The sequence below is a fragment of the Lithobates pipiens genome, unplaced genomic scaffold (genome assembly GCF_037356315.1).
Source record: "Lithobates pipiens isolate NorthernLeopardFrog02 unplaced genomic scaffold, aLitPip1_a1.2 Scaffold_8, whole genome shotgun sequence".
Lineage (NCBI taxonomy): Eukaryota > Metazoa > Chordata > Amphibia > Anura > Ranidae > Lithobates > Lithobates pipiens.
The window spans coordinates 167585683-167605845 of NW_027507903.1; the positions used below are offsets into that span (position 1 = coordinate 167585683).

Here is a 20163-nt window from a genome sequence, read left to right on the forward strand (position 1 = left end):
CTCATCTCTTCAATCCTTTCCTTACCTCTGCATCCCTTGTAGCTGAAGGGATATTTAGCTTAACCGCTTTCATTGTTTAAGAAAATCGGTTTCCATTTGTGTCTCTCTAACATCCACTTCACAAATAGATATGCTCAAGTTTTGCTAATCTAGTTTAGTTTCTCATGTTACTGTTATCTTCTTTAGTTGTTTCGTTTCTTGGAAAGCACATGATTTTGAGGAATCACTAGTTTCACTTTTGTTGTAGGCTGTACTTGCATATGATTGGATAATCTGTATGACACGTTCAAAGGGCGGTACTTTCTAAAAGCCCCTTTATATATTCACACCAAAGAATAAAGATTTGATTTTCTCTGAGAGACTTTGCTGTTGTGTGTCATTGTCTCAATGGGCTAATTTCACAGGCCTGTGGGGATTGGACACCACACTTTAACAGACATCAAAGAGTTAAACCACCTCTAGACAATCTACATTCCTTTCAGTACCCCTCTTTCATCGCTGTTCCCATTGCAACCCCTGCACCTTTCACTGATCAACTTTGCATGCCTCTACACCATAGCTCCCCTCTGTACCCCATAGCTGTACATCTCTGCTGTCACATCTCATTCCTTACAACATCTGTAAATATTACCAAGTGCATGTGGTCTTCTCTCTTTCTGTCTATGCAGTTATCCTGCCTGTACACCATGACTCTGCCTCCTTGCTTTAAAACAGCTGACAGCAGGCAGAGACATGTAAAAAACATGGCCAGTGGCAGTGGCCTCAGCACACTGGGTGCCATGCAAGAGATGCAGGACACATGCTCTGGGTGCCTGGTGCTAACAACAACCATATCTAAGATTTTCCTGATCTGTTCATGTTCAGTTTCAGTAGCTTACAAAGTATTGAAGTAACAGGATCATCATAACAGTAAGAAAAACTATGACAGCCTTTGTAATTAGTTTATAAAATGTTTAATGTTTAATTTAAAACAAAAGAAATCCCATATTTACAGAAACTGTGTGGTGTGGTTGGTTCAGAGCTTATCCCAGACGGTGGTAATGTTTGCATTATTACAGCTTCTATCATCAAGATACATAATCTTGAATCCTGTGTTAATAGGCAAAATCCTTCATAAACCTTGTTTCCCCAAGTTTAGCTATACATTTCTAAATAGCTTGTATTATGTTTATGTGCAAACAAACAATTTTCACCTTATTACTGCAGATTCTGGTGAAGTAAAAATTGCTTACCACTTGGACTATGAAGACCCTAACATTGTTTATGAACAACGATTAATTGTCCATGCTTTTGATAATGACAGAGTTCACACTGCAGTGGCAGAGTTAATAGTGCAACTAACAGATGTTAATGATAACTATCCCCAGTGTGAAGGATTTCCTAATACGTAAGTACCATCAGAGTATAATTCCACAATGGTTGGCTGGTAATCTTCATTGCTTTGTGCATTACTAAGATGTTATCCGACTTTATTTCTGAGTCTTACCGCAAGTCTGCATTAATGACATTACATCACAAAATTACTTTGAGTACTTCTAAAGAATATACCTGATATGGCTATTGGAGGGCTGAATCCCCTGCTAATTTTAATAACTGCTATGGCACAATTCCCCTGTTTGATTCCCCAACTCTGAGAAGAGGGAGGCTACTTTTGATGGTTTACCAGACATGAACAGAAAGTGTGCCATTTCTGCCTTGATGGATATACGAAGACAGTAAGTGGAATTTTTCCACTGCATTCACCCAAACGTAAAATATCACTTCTTGTGGACTAACCCCCCTCCACTCTGAAATTTGTTAATCACTTTTATTCCTATTATTCCGCGTACACACAATCGGAAATTCAGCCAGCAAAAGTTCAATGAGAGCTTTTGGTCCGAAAAGGTGACTGTGTGTATGCTCCATCAGACTTTTGGTGGCTGAATTCCAGCCAGCAAAAGATTGAGAGCAGGTTCTCAATTTTTCGGTCGGAAAAAGTTTTGATCAGAAATTCCAATCATCTGTACCATTTCCGACTCGCAAAATTCCTACGCATGCCTGGAAACAATTCGATGCATGCTTGGAAGCATTGAACTTAATTTTCTCGGCTCGTCCTAGTGTTGTACGTCACCACGGTCGAAAGTTCTGCAAACTTTTGTGTGACCATGTGTATGCAAGCCAAGCTTCAGTGGAATTGAGCGTCAGAAAAACCATCCAAGATTTTTCAGACGGAAAATCCACTCGTGTGTACGTGGCATTACAAGGGATGTTTACATAGGAATAGGGCATGACAGGTCCTCTTTATGGAGAGTTGTGGGGTCTATAAGACCCCACATATCTCCTCCAGTCTGGAAAGCCTGAGATAAAAAAAAAAGAATAATCTCGGGCTTTCCAGCCGAGTCCCCGGGATTGTTTGCTTCCACTGGCCCGGACATGATGTCATAATGTCGCGCCCAGACCTCCGAGAGTCATAGAGACTGCCGGGGACCATTTGGCCCTGTGATTTCTCTATGACTAACTTCCAGCGGATTCCTTCTCCAGTTCACGGATTGCACAGATGAGCTGGTAGAAGCACCGGAGTACAGTGGGAGGGGGGATGTCCACTCCCGCCGCCCAATCGCCGGCTGAAAAAAGTTATATCTGAATGATGCCTGCAAACTGTATTGTGTAAAAATGGCATCTTGATTGAAAACAATAGACTTCCTATAGTGTCTAATCACAATTATTGATGGCAAGAAGAACAGGATTTGGTTATGCTGACATGACCTGCTGATTCATATTGATTATCAATTTAATGATAGAGTCACATTACATCATAAAGACTTATACTGCAAGAAGTTTGTTACCATACATGCTGTAAGCCAGGATAGACATCCTAACATTCCAATAGATATGCTCTCAATCTGCTTCTTAGCTAATTCTAATACTGCCTTTTGTGTGCCATCATATCACATACTACACCACATGGGGGATGGAAGATTACATTGCCTGTTGGTAAGTGCTTGTTTCTTGTAACATAATTACTCCTTATTACGGTAAAGCTATTCATGACACCATAAATATCTGCTTATCCAAACACTGTCCATTCATACTCTTAAATGAACAAATTTTCACTTATCTTTGTTATTTTTGAATACTGTCCTTATGTCTTTCATTCTCACATGTATTTCTTTTTAGGATACAAGTGGCTGAAACAATTGAAATCAATGCCCATTTGATGTTAATCACATGTGTGGATAAGGACATTAAAGAACCAAATAATGTTCTTAGATACAAGCTGAATCCTCTTGATGATTTTTCAAAAGACAAATTTACTCTTACCAACAACATACTTACCGTGAGTATGGAACTGTTTTCTCTAATGTAAGATCCCTAAGATAGAAAATGCAATATTGTAGATGGAACAATTAAATAATGTGGCTGACTGGGCAGTAGTCTGATAGGCTACTCATTTGCATGTTATCCAACTTTTCAAGCACCCAGTAAGACTGAAAAGCATGTTGACACTCTATAAATAAGAAAAATGTGGTATACAATAAAAAACTATTTTAGCATACTCTAGAGATTTAGATAAGTCAAACAGGCAGTTTTCAGGGTGGATGGAGTAATCGGCATTGTTGTTTTGAATTAAAAATAGAATTTCATGTTCCACCATTTTTCACTGTTTATCAGCTGCCAGAAGTTTTCCTACCACAGGATAAATGATAATAATATTGATGATAATAATGATAACCCTGCTAATGAACTTATTAAAGTGGTTGTAAACCTCAATCATGGAATCTAAGCAAAAGACATATATCGGTAGCGTTTACTTATCTCTCTCCAAAGCGCTAAGTGTCGTTTCTGTTTTCAGCATGAGTGACTTCTGAGAAGTTTTCCCAACACATAGATACATTTGTGTCAGGAGGGAGGGAGCTCTTTAGACATCTTGCCTATTCTGAACACTGTCCTTCTGCTGTGTGGAGGGGGGTGTGTGCCTTTCCTCCAATCAGCTCTTACAAAATGTAACTACAGTATCTCCACCCCTCCTCTCTGCAGATGAAGAAAGATTTTAACACTTTTCTGCTCTTTTGAAGGGATGTAGGAAAAAGAAGACTGCAAATAAACAAGTACAACCTATGTAGGAGGACTTGTTTCATCTGTGTGTATCATCTGAGGCTGTTCACTTTACTTGGTATATGTGAGGGTTTACAACCACTTTAACCATATTATACTCTACAATTATCTTTACTTTAATTTAGAGTATGGTAAAATAATTCACAGATTGAGGTTTTCAATTTTATTTTACCCAGTTATGAACTCAAGTAAGTTTCTATAAATTTGCTTTAAAGAGGAAGTAAACCCTAATGGGTTTACTTCCTCTTTGTCTCCCTGCAAAGCATCCGGTAAAGCATAATGGGCTACTATGCATCTCATAGTAGCCCATTATGTATCACTTACCTGACACAGGAGCCAGCGATGTCGCAGCTGTCCCCTGTAGTCCGGAGCGTCCTTCTTCTTCCGGGTATCGCTGCTCCGGCCACTTAAAGCTCCGGAGCAGCGATGATGTCACTCCCGTGCATGCGCACGGGAGCCACCACTAACGGGATATCGGCGCTAGCAGCGGCATGCTGCTAACAGCGATAGTGCGCCTGCGTGCAGCTGTCTACGGCTGTGACTGTCTTTTAGTAAATATCTCCTAAACCTTGTCGGTTTAGGAGATATTTCTTGGACCTACAGGTAAGCCTTAATTTAGGCTTACCTGTAGGTCAAAGTGGTTTGTAAGGATTTACAACCACTTTAAGTCTTAACACTAAAATTAAGTCTGAGACTTGCAAAGTGAATTTTCAAAGGTTAATGCCTAAAACGCAGTATTTACTAGTCTTGAGGGTTTACTGAACACTTCAATTGAAACTTCATCCAGATTTGTCTCTTGCTTTCTATGGATTCGATAATTGTTGTTATCTACCATCTGTGTCTCCCTTGGAAGATTTACCCTTATTTTCTGTTTCAATTACGGCCTGTACCCAGGACAAGAGGTGAGGGAAATCTCAGCAGCAGGGGCGCAGACCCCACAGAAAAACAACTTGTCAGGCTTTCTAACTATACCCACACTACAATCAAGTGTTTTATTTCTTCATTTGAGAGATTTACCGTACTTCCATTTCTAGTGATAGGGTCAAAGACATCAGAGAAACTAAAATAAAAATTCTAAACCCACTGTATCTAAGTCAATATAAAAGTTGAGTTCCACTTTAACTTTAATAAACCATATGCATTGGGACAATAGTCAGTTTATGTATTCAAAGCATTCGATTTACCGTATATTAATGGTATGCTTGGCTAACAAATATTGATCTTTGCAGACCGGACCTAAATACTTAGACTATGATAATGATGAATTTGCTGGAATGCAGTTCATACATAGTCTTCAGATTGAAGTGTCGGATGCTGGGACACCTTCTTTGACTAGTAAGTCAAAGTCATTGTAACATTTTTTATGCTGGTGTACATTGAGCAATAATTACATGTTTAAAGCAAGATCATTTATGTAAAAAGTTCAAATATAATGCAAGTCACCTTACCTAAGCTAAAATGTATTCATGTCAAAGTATGGAGCCTGAGGGATGCATATGTCCCATATTTCTACCTCCCTTCAACTAGTCATGGCAATGTTAATGGCATGAAGTTAATTAGGCAGGCCACAGATTATGCATTTTTCTTACTTTCCACCGTAGTTCTGTTGCCGCCTCTAGCCAGTGGCACCAATAGTTCAGTAAAAACCCAATTGATATATCAAGTTGTTTACAACAAGGGTGCCCATACATTTGAAAATTCAGACAGTCCCCGCTTAACCTGGTAAATTTCAATTCATATATGGCCTGCATTAACCACTTCAGCCCTGGAAGAATTTACCCCCTTCCTGACCAGGCCATTTTTTTTGTGATTCGGCACTGTGTCGCTTTAACTGACAATTGCATGGTCATGCAACGCTGTACCCAAACAAAATGTATGTCCTTTTTTTCCCACAAATAGAGATTGCTTTTGGTGTTATTTGATTACCTCTGCGGTTTTTATTTTTTGCGCTATAAACAAAAGAGGAGCAACAATTTTGAAAAAAACACAATGGGGGTTATTTACGAAAGGCAAATCCACTTTGCACTACAAGTGCACTTGAAAGTGCAGTCACTGTAAATCTGAGGGGTAGATCTGAAATAAGGGGAAGCTCTACTGATTTTATCATCCAATCATGTGCAAGCTAAAATGCTGTTTTTATTTTCCTTTCATTTCCCCCTCGGATTTACAGTGACTGCACTTCCAAGTGCACTTGCTGTACACTTGTAGTGCAAAGTGGATTTGCCTTTAGTAAATAACCCCCAATATCTTTTACTTTTTGCTATAATAAATATCCCAATTTAAAAAAAAAATGTTTAGGCCGATACGTATTCCTCTACATATTTTTGGTAAAAAAAAAATCTCAACAACCGTATATTGATTGGTTTGGACAAAAGTTATAGGGGATAGATTTAGGGTATTTTTATTATTATTATTTTTATTACTAGTAATGGCGTTGATCTGTGATTTTCAGTGGTACTGTGATATTGCCGCAGGCAAATTGAACACTTTTGACACATTCTTGGGACCAGTGACATTCATACAGCCATCAGTGCTATACAATTGCACTGATTACTGTATAAATGTCATTTGCAGGGAAGGGGTTAACACTAGGGGGCGATCAAAGGGTTAACTGTGTTACCTAGGTGTGTTCTAACTGTGAGGGGGATGGGACTGACTAGGGGAGGAGACCAATCGGTGTTCATACAGTATGAACACACAATCTGTCTCCTCTCTCCTGACAGAAACAGGATTTGTGTGTTTACACACACAGATCCCGGTTCTCGCTCTGTCACGATCGTTTGAGGGTGACTGGCGGTCATCCTGCTTGCTGGGCACTCGCATCGGCTCCGGTGACACTCTGCGTGTGCACTCCTCCTACAGCGTCTTAAAGTGCCGACGTACAGCTGTGACAGCTCGCCCAGGGGAGCCAACCTGCTGCTGTATAACTGCTGCGGCTGGTCGGGAATCGGTTAAACAAGTAATGTTTTTACACTGAGATAAAAATGCCCATTTTAAAGGTTTGTACAATACTAAAATAATGAAAGTACTGTACTGTGTTTTGTTTGTGAATGTTTAGGTCCTCATTTACATCATAAAAAATTATAGAAGAAACACCATGAGCAGAGACGTGCAATTTTCTAACATAGGTCTCTGCAAATGCACGAAGAAAACTATTTTTTTTTATGTGCCATGTTTACATCCCAATGCTGAAGTTATGTGGGGAGATGTCTTCTGGGGAGATGTCATGTAACATATTACTGTGATAATACCAAATATAAATACACGATCAGTAAGTGCGTCAAGATGTGTAGCAGGGTGGTCAAGAACATTGAGCCGAGACAGGTACATGTAAGGTGTTCATTAAATTACTGTATTCTTATTGTATCTGTGTTTTATTTTAACCACTTGCCGACCGCCGCACGCCGATGTACGTCGGCAGAATGGCACGGGCAGGCATAAGGGCTTACATGTACGTCCTTGCCTGCCCGCCGGTCGGGGGCCCGATCGGGCCCCCGCCCGGTGCCTGCGGCGGTCGGTATTCGTTCGGGAGCGATCCCGGACGAGGGGACGGCCATTCATTCATGGCCACCCCCTCTCGATCGCTCCCGGCGAATGAAAATGTCCGGTGACATCACTTCCTCTCCTGTAATGTAAACACAGGAGAGGAAGTGATGTATTCTCTCCTCTGTGTCGGTAGTTTTCGTTCCGGCACCGAGGAGAGAGGTTCGGTGAGTTGCACCAACACACCCCACATACAGTAGAACATGCCAGGCACACTCACACCCCCCCTTTACCCCCGATCACCCCCCAATTACCCCTGCCCCCCCCAGTCACAGTGACACCAATTGCTTTTTTTTTTTTTTTTTTTTTTTTTGCATTGGTGTCATTTGTGACTGTAGTAACTGTTAGGGCAGTTAGGGTTAGCCCCCTTTAGTTCTAATGTGCCCCCCTAACCCCCCCAATAAAGGTTTAACCCCGTGATCACCCCCCGTCGCCAGTGTCACTAAGGCTGGGTTCACATTGCAGCGGTTTATGAGAACGAATGTGATTCGCACCGCACTGCAGTGCAAATCACATCCGATCTCTGTGCGATTCGAGTTCAGCCATACAGATAGTATGGCTGAATTCGTGTCGCACCCACCGCACCCGCCGCACCCGCCGCAAATTCGCACGGGACCCTTTTTTTGGCCCGCAGCAGAATCGGATCGCATGGGTGTTCACACCATGCAATCCGAGTTTGCAGATCGCACTGCGATATGCGAACTGATCTGGAGGTGTCATTAACATTTCACTGACACTCCCAGCAGTTCGTATAGGGCAGTGTGAACTGCCGCCGGGAGGCATGCGATGCGGGAACCCGCCGCGGATTCATGGCGTTCCCGCATCGCTCCAGTGTGAACCCAGCCTAATAAGCGATAGTTTTTCTGATCGCTGTATTAGTGTCACAGGTGACGCTTGTTAGGCAGGTAGGTATTTAGGTTCGCCGCAGCTTTTTATAGCGCCAGGGACCCCCATATACTACCGCATAAAGCCCCCTGATTGCCCCCTAGTTAACCCTTTCACCAGTGATCACCATATAACTGTTACAGGTGACGCTGGTTGGTTAGTTATTTTTTTATAGTTTCAGGGCACCCGCCATTTATTACCTAATAAAGGTTTAACCCCCTGATCACCCAGCGGGTGTCATTTGTAACTGTAATAACTGTTAGGGCAGTTAGGGTTAGCCCCCTTTAGTTCTAAGGTACCCCCCCAATAAAGGTTTAACCCCGTGATCACCCCCCGTCGCCAGTGTCACTAAGGCTGGGTTCACATTGCAGCGGTTTATGAGAACGGATGTGATTCGCACCGCACTGCAGTGCAAATCACATCCGATCTCTGTGCGATTCGAGTTCAGCCATACAGATAGTATGGCTGAATTCGTGTCGCACCCGCCGCACCCGCCGCAAACTCGCACGGGACCCTTTTTTTGGTCCGCAGCAGAATCGGATCGCATGGGTGTTCACACCATGCGATCCGAGTTTGCAGATCGCACTGCGATATGCAAACTGATCTGGGGGTGTCATTAACATTTCACTGACACTCCCAGCAATTCGCATAGGGCAGTGTGAACTGCCGCCGGGAGGCATGTGATGCGGGAACCCGCCGCGCATTCGTGGCGTTCCCGCATCGCTCCAGTGTGAACCCAGCCTAATAAGCGATCGTTTTTCTGATCACTGTATTAGTGTCACAGGTGACGCTAGTTAGGCAGGTAGGTATTTAGGTTCGCCGCAGCTTTTTATAGCGCCAGGGACCCCCATATACTACCGCATAAAGCCCCCTGATTGCCCCCTAGTTAACCCTTTCACCAGTGATCACCATAGAACTGTTACAGGTGACGCTGGTTGGTTAGTTATTTTTTTTATAGTTTCAGGGCACCCGCCATTTATTACCTAGTCTCACTAGTGTACCCCTAAATTTAGGGGTGTCTACTTTCCAAAATGGGGTCATTTGGGGGGGGTTTGTGCCATCTTGGCATTTTATGGCCTTCAAAACTGTAACGCCCTTAGAAAGCCTGAAGGCGGTGCTTGGTTTTCGGGGCCCCGTACGCGGCTAGGCTCCCAAAAAGTCCCACATATGTGGTATCCCCGTACTCAGGAGAAGCAGCAGAATTTATTTTGGGGTGTCATTTCACATATGCCCATGGCATGCGTGAGCAATATATCATTTAGTGACAACTTTGTGAAAAAAAAAAAAAAAGTTTGTAATTTTCCCGCAACTTGTGGCAAAATATAAAATATTCCATGGACTCAACATGCCTCTCAGCAAATAGCTTGGGGTGTCTACTTTCTAAAATTGGGTCATTTGTGGGGGTTTTGTGCCATCTTGGCATTTTATGGCCTTCAAAACTGTAATAGGTAGTGAGGAGTGAAGTCAAATATTTACGCCCTTAGAAAACCTGAAGGCGGTTCTTGGCTTTCGGGGCCCCGTACGCGGCTAGGCTCCCAAAAAGTCCCACATATGTGGTATCCCCGTACTCAGGAGAAGCAGCAGAATTTATTTTGGGGTGTCATTTCACATATGCCCATAGCATGTGTGAGCAATATATCATTTAGTGACAACTTTGTGAAAAAAAAATAAAAAAAAATTAAAGTTTGTAATTTTCCCGCAACTTGTGGCAAAATATAAAATATTCCATGGACTCAAAATGCCTCTCAGCAAATAGCTTGGGGTGTCTACTTTCTAAAATGGGGTCATTTGTGGGGGTTTTGTGCCATCTTGGCATTTTATGGCCTTCAAAACTGTAATAGGTAGTGAGGAGTGAAGTCAAATATTTACGCCCTTAGAAAACCTGAAGGCGGTTCTTGGCTTTCGGGGCCCCGTACGCGGCTAGGCTCCCAAAAAGTCCCACATATGTGGTATCCCCGTACTCAGGAGAAGCAGCAGAATTTATTTTGGGGTGTCATTTCACATATGCCCATAGCATGTGTGAGCAATATATCATTTAGTGACAACTTTGTGTAAAAAAAAAAAAATTTTTTTTTTGTCATTATTCAATCGCTTGAGGCAAAAAAATAAAATATTCAATGGGCTCAACATGCCACTTATAAATTTCCTTAGGGTGTCTACTTTCCAAAATGGGGTCATTTGGGGGGGTTTTGTACTGCCCTGCCATTTTAGCACCTCAAGAAATGAGATAGGCAGTCGTAAACTAAAAGCTGCGTAAATTCCAGAAAACGTACCTTAGTTTGTAGATGTGACAACTTTTGCGCAAACCAATAAATATACAATTATTGACTTTTTTTTTACCAAAGACATGTGGCTGAATACATTTTGGCCTAAATGTATGACTAAAATTGAGTTTATTGGATTTTTCTAATAACAAAAAGTAGAAAATATCATTTTTTTTCAAAATTTGCGGTCTTTTTACGTTTATATCGCAAAAAATAAAAATCGCAGAGGCAATCAAATACCATCAAAAGAAAGCTCTATTTGTGGGAAGAAAAGGACGCAAATTTTGTTTGGGTACAACATTGCATGACCGCGCAATTACCAGTAAAAGCAGCGCAGTGCCAAATTGTAAAAAGACCTCTGGTCATTTACCAGCAAAATGGTCCGGTCTGAAGGTGGTTAAGTGAAGCCATTTTTTTTTTCACAGTGTAGTGTCTTTCTTTACTATTGCTGTATTTTTTTGTGAAGGAGCAAACAGGGTTACTATATATCCTTTATTTATTCACATGGGGGGGGGGGGGGAGTTTCTGGGGGCTCTTTAATGTTAGTGGGCTTCCATATTCTGTTAAGTTAACCCTCACACCCCCATAACCACTGGACCAGAGTTGTGGGGAAGAAACCCTTGTCCTCATCAACATGGGGTGCAAGGTATTTTGCAAGAGTAAGGTACCCCCCATGTTGAAGGAATGTGACCTGGTATGGTTTGAAGGGAGGTGGTGCATGCTCATCCCCCCTACCTGGCCTGCCTAGCAGCATGCTTTGAATTTTGAGAGGACCTCATGGCAATATTTTCAGGTTTCCAGTCAGACCAGACCTAAAGAGCTTGATATGGCTTTTGGGAGGGGGGACTACACATTTTTTTATTTTTATTTTTTTATTTAGAAGTGGGCTTCCTCTTAAAAGCCTTACAAGATCTGAACTGAAAGGTCCCCATATAAGCATTATAACTGGCCTTTGCTTTCACTAAACATAGGATGAACCCAGTATTGACACTGATATCCCAATTTCATCTTCATCCTTATTCCCTTCCTCCTTCATAATATAGCTAGAGCTAGGACACAAATCAGGGCAGTGGATTAACTCATTACAGAATGTGAAAAAGTAAATAACTGTCTAAAATACTAAGCTCCTACATAGTGAAAATCCAGGAATTCAGTTTTCCTCAATATAAGGTCTGCAGAAAATGAGAAAAATCAAGTAAATGTTATTAAAGTGTCCAAAAGTCCAGACAAGCAGTATTATTAATACCGTGTTTATAATTAACCCAATTTTCAGGTACAGTGACGGTTATTGTAAGAGTAACACGTGTAAATGAATTTGATCCGAAAGCATTAGTAAATGTGTTTCAAGTGGCCGAAAACAGCCCAATTGATACATTTGTTGGAACAACCAGATTTACGGATATAGACTGGCCATTTGACAATATCAAGTTCAGTTTTGCTGGAGGGGATTATGGTAACCCACCAAAGTTCTACATAGAGTCAAACACAGGTAAGATGCTTACTTTTACAGTAATTTTAAACATTTACTGTGTGGGCTAGCTCAAGCTCATCAGATGAATTATAGTGCAACCTGATAACACCACATGAAAGTAGATGTTAGAGAATTCAGGATTGCTTTATTCCTCTGTCAAGCTCATCAATAGCCTAAAACACATGAACTAGATGTGTTCAGTATTCATCACCAACCCTGTGTTTCTACATATAGTGTGTGTGTGTGTGTGTGTGTGTGTGTGTGTGTGTGTGTGTGTGTGTGTGTGTGTGTGTGTGTGTGTGTGTATATATATATATATATAAATAAATATAAATATTTGTTTTATAATAGGAATCATTAAAGTGCGCGGTGAGCTGGATTTTGAAGAAAAGCAGAACTACTCTGTTTCCGTACAAGCAATTGACCTCAACAATGATGTGCAACCAGATCCTCTAAAGCAACGAAAGCATTTTGCAGTTGTTCCTATCACTATTACTGTAAGTACAGTCAGTAGCTTGTACCATGTGTAAATGAATCAAGACCACAAAACACAACACAACAGAAATAATATTATAAGGATTTCTAGTTTTATTTTTAACGTTGCTGGACACAGCTGCAATAACTGCTTGTTCACACATAGTAACGAGACTGGCATTTTTTTGCACTGGAAGAATGCCAAACTGTCACTGCTAGGACAAACATAAAATAATTGTTTGCTACGTGTTCTGTTTCAATTCAAGCAGAGTAAACGAAGCAGTGCTAAAATGCAAGCTAGTGGTGAAGCTAGACATTCTTTCACCTGGGCCAAAAATTCAGTTTGGTCTGGCCCCCACCTGAAGAGGATAGTGTCAGTAGGAGTTTGGTGTCTTGAGGGCAGTAAAAGGTGTCAGTAGTTTTTTATTTAGTTATTTTATTTTATTAATATTTTTTTTATCTTTTACAATTTTTTTATTTTTTTTTTACAATATTATTTTTTATTATTTTTTTTTTTTTACAATATTATTTTTTATTATTTTTTTTACAATATTTTAGGAGCCCTGTTGGGGGGGCTTTGGTGAAATTTCAGGGGTCTAAACAGACCCCTGATATTTAACTTTTGAGACAGAGAAAGGGACAAAAAACTGATTTTCCAGTCCCTGTAGCCTCTACACTGGACAGCAAATGAACAGAAGGCTTTGTACAGAGCTGATTACTGTTAATTTACAAAATGAAGCATAATGCACAGTTTATTATGCTTCAGTTATGAATGAACGCAGTGAATGATTGGTACTGATCGCTCACTGTGTTCATTCATAAAAAGAAGGGTCTGGTAAATGACATATTTACCAACCTCTTCCCCTGCTCCTTATTTTCAAACAACCCCCACAGCAGCTGGCGGGAGGGGAGATGTGGGGAGATGCAGTGCTGCAGATGGGGGGGTGGGGGGGTCAAAAGAGCACTGGGGAAACTGGGCAGCAGAAGGAAGGGAATCTGGAGAAGAGGAGAGGTAGGTGGAAAATACAGCCCATTGGTTCCATTAATTGATTCCCTCACCACCTCTCCTCTCCAGATTCCAACGGACTGCCGACCCCCAGATTAGGGTATGCCCAGGCACATCCCATGCATACAACTTTATACTGTGCAGAGGAGTTTTCCTGTCTGTTGAGACAGGTGGCAAGTGGTGGGGTGAGATGGTGCTATGGTGTCAGGGGCAACCTAGGGCAACCACCAGGCAACCACCAGGGATTCAGGGCATGCTACTGCGGGTATACAATATTAACAAACCCAGATATACATCCACATACAATCACGGAGATCTGCACCATTTATCACTGCACTACCATTTACAAACACTTAAATGTTGACAAGAAATCAAAATGAAGCTTTTCGGTTTTATTTTAAAATTAGACCTGTAGTAGACATGGGCGCGGTCAAAAAATTAGTTTTGTTTTGTTCCGTACGAAAAAAAAAATCGTATTTCGTAATTCGTGTATGAAATTCAATTTGGATTCATACAAAATACAAATTTCCGTTAGATTCGTAAACTTTTCGTTAAAATAAAGAAAGTTCGTTATGATGAATTTATCATTATGAGGTGTTCCTACCATCCCTGTGCTGTGCTGACTTCCTGGGTTTTTAACCTTTAGTTTTGTTAACTTTTCGTAAAAATAACGAAAGTTTGTTATGATGAATTTATCATTATGAGGGGTTCCTACCATCCCTGTGCTGTGCTGACTTCCTCTGATTGGTGAACAAAACATCAGTCATGTTTCTGTTAATTTGGATCCAAAATTCGTTAACAAAATTTTGTATTTTGTATAAAATCGTAAGCATAGAAATTCCCATAGGGTTCCCACCATCCCTGTGCTGAGTTCCCAGGTCTGTACACCTGCTTTGTGTCCATTATGACGGGTTCCCACCATCCCTGTGCTGAGTTCCCGGGTCTGAGTGTACACCCGCTGTGCCCATTATGAGGGGTTCCCACCATCCCTGTGCTGTGCTGACTTCCTGGGGTTATAACTTTTAGGTTCATGAACTTTTCGTAACAATTACGAATTTTCGTTATGATGAATTTATCATTATGAGGGGTCCCCACCATCCCTGTGCTGTGCTGACTTCCTGGGTTTTTAACTGTTAGGTTTGTTAACTTTTCGATAATTACGAATTTTTGTTATGAATTTGGATCCGAAATTCGTAAACGAAATTTCGTATTTCGTACAGAATTCGTATGCATAAAAATCCGTATTTCGCTTCGTACGGAACTAATTGCACATGTCTAACCTATAGACATGCCTGTGACCACACTGGATTCTTCTGCGCTACATTGTGCTCCAGACAGCAGCCACCCGCTCAGCTCATCCTTCCATGCAGGCAGCTTGTGCCTCTTTATCTCTGGCAGGGAAAGATGCTCCGCCCCTCCCACCAGTAGCTTTATTGTCCCTGCTGAGCTCTCACTGCAAGCATGGATGGGAAGGGGAAAGGAGCTGGTGGCTGTAAGGCCGCGTACACACGGGCGGACTGTTCGCCCAACTTTGTCCGCTGAACAGTGTTTGGGCGGACAGTCCGCTCGTGTGTGGGCTTTCAGCGGACAGTTTCAGCGGACAGTTTGACGAACAAGGTTTTACGGAATTTCCGAAAAACTGTCCGCTGAAACCTTGTTTCAGCGAACAGTCCGCTCGTGTGTAGGCTTGTTCGTCAAACTAAGTTCCGCGCATGCTCAGAAAGGATTTACACGCCGAAAGTTATAATGCAGTGTATAGGACGTCGTATTTTTCGTCCCGTCGTACGTGCCGTTCACGTCATCGCGCACGGTTTCAGCAAACTGTTCGTCCGTCGTGTGTGGCCATGTCCGTCCATGCTAATTTTGAGCGGACTGTTTGCTGAAACTGTTTGACGGACAAAGTTGGGTGAACAGTCCGCGCGTGTGTACGCGGCCTAACAGTAATCTAGAGCCTGTAAGGCTCCCTCTGTTCCTGGGATAGAGCTCTGGATGAAAACATGGAAAGAAGTAGGACTGTTTGCAACGCTGCACAGCAACCTCCTCCTGGCTCTCTCCTCCTCATTTCTGGCTCTGCCGCTGCCACTTCTGCTGTCAGCAGTGATGCCCCTCTCCATGTAGCGCCCGAGGCACATACTCCGCACCCCCCCCCCCGCGCCCAGTTTCGACCCTGAGTAGGAAAGCAACGCACAGCTTTATAGGGACATGACTGAAGCTCATACACCAAAAAACACATTTACATTTTTGGTTGTAATAGGACAAAATGTAGAACATTTCAAGGGGTATGAATACTTTTTCAAGGCACTGTACAATGCCTTTAATCAGTTTTATTCAGTTTAAATCACACATGCATGTCAACATGTTGGGAATGATGCCTGTAATGCTTCCATTGCATTAATACCCCACCAGGATACTATAATGTAAAGAAAAAGTGTCTGCTGGCAGTACCTAAGGCCTTGCAAGACTGAGGAGGCATGCACTCACATGTGTTGAGCAGAACTAGCAGTAATTAAATTAAGCCACTAATTTATCAGGTACTTAGCCACTGGAAAAAAAACAATCTATTTATCTCCCAGGGTCCATTAAGGTAAAGAGGAACTTTAGCAGTTACCACCAATGTGGGCAGGGATGGACTGGCCATCGGGACTGCCGGGAGATTCCTGGTGGGCCAATGGCTAAGTGGGCTGGTTTCAGCAGCCTCCTATTGCTTCGGAGGTCCACGGCGATCTAGCCGTCAATGGCCGACAGCTGGCGCCTGATGGGTAGATCGAGATTTAGCCAGTATGCAGAGTAGCAGAGGAAGCGCCTGTCTGTAATAAGTTCTCTCTCATGTCACGCAGTGATGTTCGCTCCCCGGCGCCCCTCCTCTCCAGATGATGTCGCAAGCCAATGGGGATAGACGAGAAGAGAGGAGGGGTCGCCGGGGAGCGAACGGTGCTGTGTGACATGAGAGAGAACATATTATGGACAGGCGCTTCCTGCGCTACTCTGTGTGCTGACCAGGCTAGTAAAAGATCAATAATGTGCCATGTGCCCTGATGTGCCCCATGATGTGCCGCATGGTGTGCTCTGATGTGCCCCGAGCCCTGATGTGCCATGTGCCATGATGTGCCATGTGCCCTGATGTGCTATGTGCCCCATGCCCTGATGTGCCATGTGCCCGGATGTGCCATGTGCCCTGATGTGCTATGTGCCCCATACCCTAATGTGCCCTGTGACCTGATGTGCTATGTGCCCAGTGCCCTGATGTGCCATGTGCCCTGTGCCCTGATGTGCCCCATGCCATGATGTGCCATGTGCCCCATGCCCTGATGTGCCCTAATGTGCCCCGTGCCCTGATGTGCCATGTGGCCTGATGTGCCCCATGTCCTGATGTGCTATGTGCCCTGATGTGCCCAGTGCCCTGATGTGTCCTGATGTGCTATGTGCCCTGATATGCCCAGTGCCCTGATGTGCTATGTTCCCCGATGTGCCCTGATGGGCCCTGATGGGCTATGTGCCCTGATGTACCCCGATGTACCCTGATGGGCTATGTGCCCTGATGTACCCCGATGTGCCCTGATATGTTGTGCCCTAATGTACCCTGATGTGCTGTGTCCTGATGTGCTATACCCTAATGTGCTGTGCACTGTGCCCTGATGTGCTATACCCTGATGTGCTGTGCCCTGTACCCTGATGTGTTGTGCCCTGATGTGCCTTGTGCCCTGATGTGCCGGGCTCTGTACCCTGATGTGCTGTACCCTGATGTGCTGGGCTCTGTACCCTGATGTACTGTACCCTGGTGTGCTGGGCTCTGTATCCTGATGTGCTGGGCTCTGTACTGTGCCCTGATGTGCTGGGCTCTGTACCCTGATCTGCTGTACCCTGATGTACTGAGCTCTGTACCCTACCCTGATGTGCTGTACCCTGATGTGCTAGGCTCTGTACCCTGATGTGCTGGGCTCTGTATCGTGCCTTGATGTGCACTGTACCCTGATGTGTTGTACCCTGGGCTGGTCTGGATGAAGTCCAGGGCCACATTTTTGTCCCAGTTCAGCCCTGAATGGGGGGCACTTGTCTACTGATCACCGATTTAATAGACATTATACCAACAATGCGCTCTCCAGACGTACTCTTGTATGCATGCTTGTTTCATGGCAGCAACTCAATAAAGTACAGAATGCAATAAATCAACATGACAATCAGGCAACTAACATTTTTATAAGACGAAGTTAGCAATAGCAGCATCCATTTTTACAGTATAATATCACAGGTTAATTTGCAATAATACAGCTTGGTGCTGAACCCACTCCAGCTTATAAATGGAAAATTATGGAGTATTACCTATATGATGAGGTCTTCTCTTGGCTGTCCACAGTTGTAAACATACCACCTGCAAGCAGTAAAACTTTGATTGGCTCAGATTGGTGTCCCTTCCTCTTCCCGTTAAAATATATTAAAATATATCTAGGTAGGGATTAGAGGAGGCCTCTATTGAGCCATATTTAAATTTAAATATTTTGTTTATATATAACTAAATTAAATATTACTTTTTAAATGTGTGCAATTCTGCTTTAAACCTTAAAGTCACTATAATTTTAATCCACTGCTAAAATTATATCTGATTCCACTAGTTCTAATACTTACTACTGTCTTAAGAAGCTGTAATCACCCAATACAGTACAGGCCATTACATTTCTTAACAGCTATCTAATTATCATGGCTAAAATAAGTAGCGAACATTGCCATTGTGCGCATGTAATTATGACAAGAGACAAATAGGGCACTTATGCTAGTAATTTGTCTTTAATTGAAACCAGACTGAAAGCAGCATGTTAAGTAGCTGGATAGCTATCTATCTAATCTCCTGTTTGGTTTAGTGCTTTACAATTAAACTATGCAGATTTCTCTGTTTCCTTTCCTTATCTATAAAGAGTGACCTAAAGAAGCTATTTTTGACACCTTGCTGTGTTTACTGTCAGGAGTCTGTGGTAGTGAGCTCTTGTAGATCTCCAACTCAGGGTTCCCCAGTGTCTAAGCCCCAGCCTGCTTCTTAATCAAAGCCCCTAATGGTGGGGATGGCCTTACAGCAAGCTGGAACCAGGTCGTGGCCCCCAGGTGCACATAGCCGAGGATTAGGAGACCACTCTCGTAAGCAGCAGGCAAAAGGGGATCCAGAATACAAGCTGAGATCAGGGTGGGCAGCAAACAAGCACAGATGGTAAACAAAGCCATCTATACACAGGTAGTCAGACACAATATGGACAAGAAGTATGCAAACGGGAGCTCAGAGAACTATGAAGTTGCTCAGGCAATCTGGGTTACACTGAGCATGTCTTATATAGACAAGCAAACTAGGAGGCGGGCCAGGAAGTGATGGAAGGGAAGTAAATAAAGGTCCACAGAATAGCAGATGATGCCCATAGGTGAGCATAGCCAAGCCACACGTGAAAGGAATCAGCTAGAGAGACACCGCAGCAAGGAGGTACACAAGCAGGAAACTGCATGCTACCTTGTGACATTTACAGAAGAAAATTTTATTGTGCAACGTGATGCTTGTATGGCAAATTTGGAAACAAAGGTAAGCAAACTGTGCCTAAATAGTAAGGACAGTTTAAAATGAAATTGATTAGTGATAGATTCTTGTTTAGGGATTTACATCCTGTCCCTTATTTTATAGTAAAAATGTTGGCATTTGTCAATGATGTGAGGTGATGATCTGGACCAGGGACTGCCAAGTCATGGAAATTCTTTATTGAAAATCTGACAAGCAGCTCAGAAATTGATCATCACTGAAAACTTTGACATGTTTCACATTTACAAGTGCTTAATCACATAGCTGGAAAGGCTGACAAAAAATAATCCTTCACTACAGCCAAGGCAGGGGAAGGCTAACATTCCTTGTGACAGCAGACTTTGATCTGAATATTCTCACAACAATAGGTTTAACCCTTTGATTGTGAATGGCTTATTTTAAACACCATGGCTTCCATGGCTATATAATACAACATTGCATTATAAACTTAAGAATAATTCCAATCAAATAATCACCCATCCACAAGAAGTACTTTCCATTTTCAAAGATTTCTACTCAAATTTACTCTCAGCCCCCTCCTCGTCGATCCTCCCCGCAGCACTTTCTTGGCTAGATAAACTTCCATTTCCTAAGCTTACTCAAACACAAATAGACAATTTAAATGCCCCTTGTACAGAAGACTAACTACTCCTGATAATTAAATCTCTTAAGAAAAATTCCGCTCCTGGCCCTGACGGATTCTCCTCCTTCTATTACAAACAATATCATCAACTGTAAATACCAAACTTAACAAAATTATATAATAACATTCTAAAAGGTGATCAATTCCCAGAAGAGATGTTGTCCCTCATCCCAAAACCAAACAAAGATCACACGTTACCACAAAACTACAGACCAATCTCAGTAATAAATA

General features: G+C 42.5%; 1 protein-coding gene across 1 annotated transcript in view; it reads left to right on the forward strand.

The window, feature by feature from the left end:
* The window catches only part of LOC143962002 (cadherin-related family member 4-like), a 147096-nt gene that overhangs the window by 101420 nt on the left and 25513 nt on the right, over positions 1 to 20163 (forward strand). The window contains exons 12-16 of the mRNA XM_077471346.1: positions 1207 to 1387; positions 3157 to 3316; positions 5325 to 5430; positions 12061 to 12276; positions 12610 to 12755. Coding sequence (XP_077327472.1) covers positions 1207 to 1387; positions 3157 to 3316; positions 5325 to 5430; positions 12061 to 12276; positions 12610 to 12755 — 809 coding nt within the window. The remainder of the gene's footprint in view (positions 1 to 1206; positions 1388 to 3156; positions 3317 to 5324; positions 5431 to 12060; positions 12277 to 12609; positions 12756 to 20163) is intronic.